The sequence below is a fragment of the Echinops telfairi genome, unplaced genomic scaffold (assembly GCF_000313985.2).
Source record: "Echinops telfairi isolate 266 unplaced genomic scaffold, ASM31398v2 ScPeMD7_70;HRSCAF=299, whole genome shotgun sequence".
In the NCBI taxonomy this organism is placed as follows: domain Eukaryota; kingdom Metazoa; phylum Chordata; class Mammalia; order Afrosoricida; family Tenrecidae; genus Echinops; species Echinops telfairi.
The window spans coordinates 26,147,476-26,150,153 of NW_022103968.1; the positions used below are offsets into that span (position 1 = coordinate 26,147,476).

Below are 2,678 nucleotides of genomic sequence, written 5' to 3' on the forward strand. Positions count from 1 at the left end.
CCCTACGAGGCAGAGGTCAGACATGCCTCCACCCTCCAATCTTCCTTCCCAATTCTGACAGCAGCCACCCCTTCCATAGTACCCTCCACTTCTCTCCTGGGTTCCACCGTGCACTGCAGTGGTCACACACAACTCCCAGGCAATACTCACAATCGTGGGATTTATTAGGGTTGGTCTGGAATGCGTCTTCTCAGCCATACCCACAGGCACTCCTCTCTCTCTGGCCTTTGCATTTCAGCCATGTGGCCCCTTGGCCTCTGCCCAGCTCAGACAAGTGTTAGAAAGCTTTTGTAGGACTGCTGATAGGGCACTCTACTTTGCCACAAGTGTTAACCGAAGACCTCAGCTCTAGCTTCATGGGTCAGCCCTAAGTTTCCAAACTTGGCTGATCGTTAGAGTCACCTGAGGATTTGATGAAACTACAGATCCCTGGCCTCTATTTGCAACCTGATGAAGAAGCATCTCTAGGGGAAGGAGCCCAGGATCCTCAGGTGATTCCAATGACCAACTAAATTTGGGACCCTGGGAGTCAGCACACCTAACTTCCCCAATTAAGTGTCTGGAGGCACCCCACTCCACAGGTGAGCCTCCCGCCCAAAGGCACTCAGTGTTACTTGCTTGGTGGACCAGGAGCCCACCACTGTGTCCTGTGCTTTTCCTCTGCCGTTGCCACTCCTGGTGCTACAGCTGTCTCATGGATCCAGGAGGTCCAGTATTCCGGGATCTCAGGGTCCAAAAGATGTGCTCTTCTTTCTTGATGGTAGTGAGAAGCCCTCCATCTAGCCTCTGAGATGGCTTGTTTTGTCCAAATTTTCACCACCACAACCAACCCTGTTAACAGTTGTTCACAACTGAATCATATAATCCTATCACTATCTTCACCCACCTTCTCCTACCCAGACCGTCTGGGGAAGAGGAAATCTACCCACTCGACATAGTCCCACCCAGTTGTTTGGTGGGAGTTACCAAGAGTCTGGCCAGAAGAGAGGCAGTAATTCACTGCACTGCAGATGTTCAACATGAATTTGGAGGTGAAGGCGTTGCATGTAACCACCTGCCTCTTGCACCATCCAGTTCTCTTGGAGAGCCAGTGTTTTAAGTAGCTAAAATGTGAATTTACTGCGGGGAAAGTGGAGCTTGTCACTTAGGTAAATAAACACCTTTTCCTGAGCTTACTGCATACAAATTCAGCATATAATTTAAACCCCAACTCAATCACCTAAAAACCAGACACCTTGACAGGTAGACCAACCCAGTTTTTTTAGGGTGTGCATTGGATGAGGTGCATCGCAGGTGCATGTGTACCTGCCTTGGAGATGAGAATAGAACCAGAGCTCTGAAGCAGGGCTTTTTAAACTTCTTCCCCCCGGGGCCCCTTTGCATCTGATAAAGTGGCAACCGGGGCCAGCCCCGCCGGAACCACCTGGGATTCATGATTTTGCATTCAGACACCTGGCGCTGTTGCCACATTCTTCAGGCCCCCACCTTTAGTAATGCTGTTTAAGCAGCTTTTCTCTGAGGCAAGTCATTTTCCGTTTAAATTTAGAGGGTGGCGTGGGCGTGCACCCACAAACACGTACCTTTGTTGTCGTCGGTGGCCTTCCCGTCGGCCCTGACTCCTGGCGAAGGACGCCCTATGTGCAGAGACTGCTCCAGAGGGCCTTCGAGATGGTGGCCTTTAACAAGCAGGTGGCCAGGCTTCACTTGTGAGGCACCTGAAGTGGGTGTGCCCTGCCAACCTCTTGGTTAGCACTTACCTATGTGCACCACCCAGGGACGCCTCCTGTACATCTAAAGAGAGAAGGGTATTGATAGTAATCTCAAGTAAGCTTTGACTCCCCGAACACCACTTGCATCCTCTCCCTTCAACAGTGGTTTCAAACAATGACTAATGCATCCACAGCAGGATTTGTTAAAAATTCCCACTCCTGGGCCCCATGCCCGTCTTTCCATAGTCAGCATGTCTGGCAGGGGCTCAGGAATCTGCCATCTGCCAGGGGAGTCTTCCACTGCCCCCCGAAAGACGCTAGTTGATTGGCTTAACTGTGTGAGGCTTGTTTGTTTTTTCTGGTTAGAGGTTATCTGGTTAGGAGGCAGCCGTTTTCACCCCTCCCTCCTTCTCCCCTCGAACGCCCCAGGAACTAGCTGAGCTGCTGGAGGAGGACAAGCTGAGTGGCGTGCCAGTGCTCATCTTTGCGAATAAGCAGGATTTGCTCACGGCAGCCCCAGCCTCAGAAATTGCTGAAGGACTGAACCTGCACACCATCCGGGACCGAGTCTGGCAGATCCAGTCCTGCTCAGCTCTCACAGGAGAGGGCGTGCAGGTGAGCTCGCTCGCTGGGAGGCTCCATCGCCTAGCAACAGCGCAACCACCCATGGTGGTCATTCTGATTGGCTGGGCTCATCGAGCTTGAAAAAAAGATCTGAAGCAAATAGCCTTTGATTGGCAGATACACCATCCCAGGATGTGGAGGGCAGAGGTTCATTTCTATTTTACAATCAACCTGATCTCTTTTCCCTGTAGGGCAGGAGGTCAGAACAGGAGACCTGGAAGGCCCATTCTTCAATGGTTGGGTTGGGGCTTTGTGCTGTGCCTAAAAGTATGGCTACCCGCACTCAGAGTCATTACACCCACTTGTTACCCTAGCCCCGGGTTGGGGGTGGTGGGGGTGTGTGTG

The 2,678-nt window shown here is 51.8% G+C and overlaps 1 protein-coding gene across 1 annotated transcript in view; it reads left to right on the forward strand.

The window, feature by feature from the left end:
• ARL3 (ADP ribosylation factor like GTPase 3) overlaps positions 1–2,678 on the forward strand; it is a 41,179-nt gene that overhangs the window by 29,098 nt on the left and 9,403 nt on the right. The window contains exon 5 of the mRNA XM_030885988.2: positions 2,123–2,324. Within this exon, the coding sequence (XP_030741848.2) occupies positions 2,123–2,324 (202 nt within the window). The remainder of the gene's footprint in view (positions 1–2,122; positions 2,325–2,678) is intronic.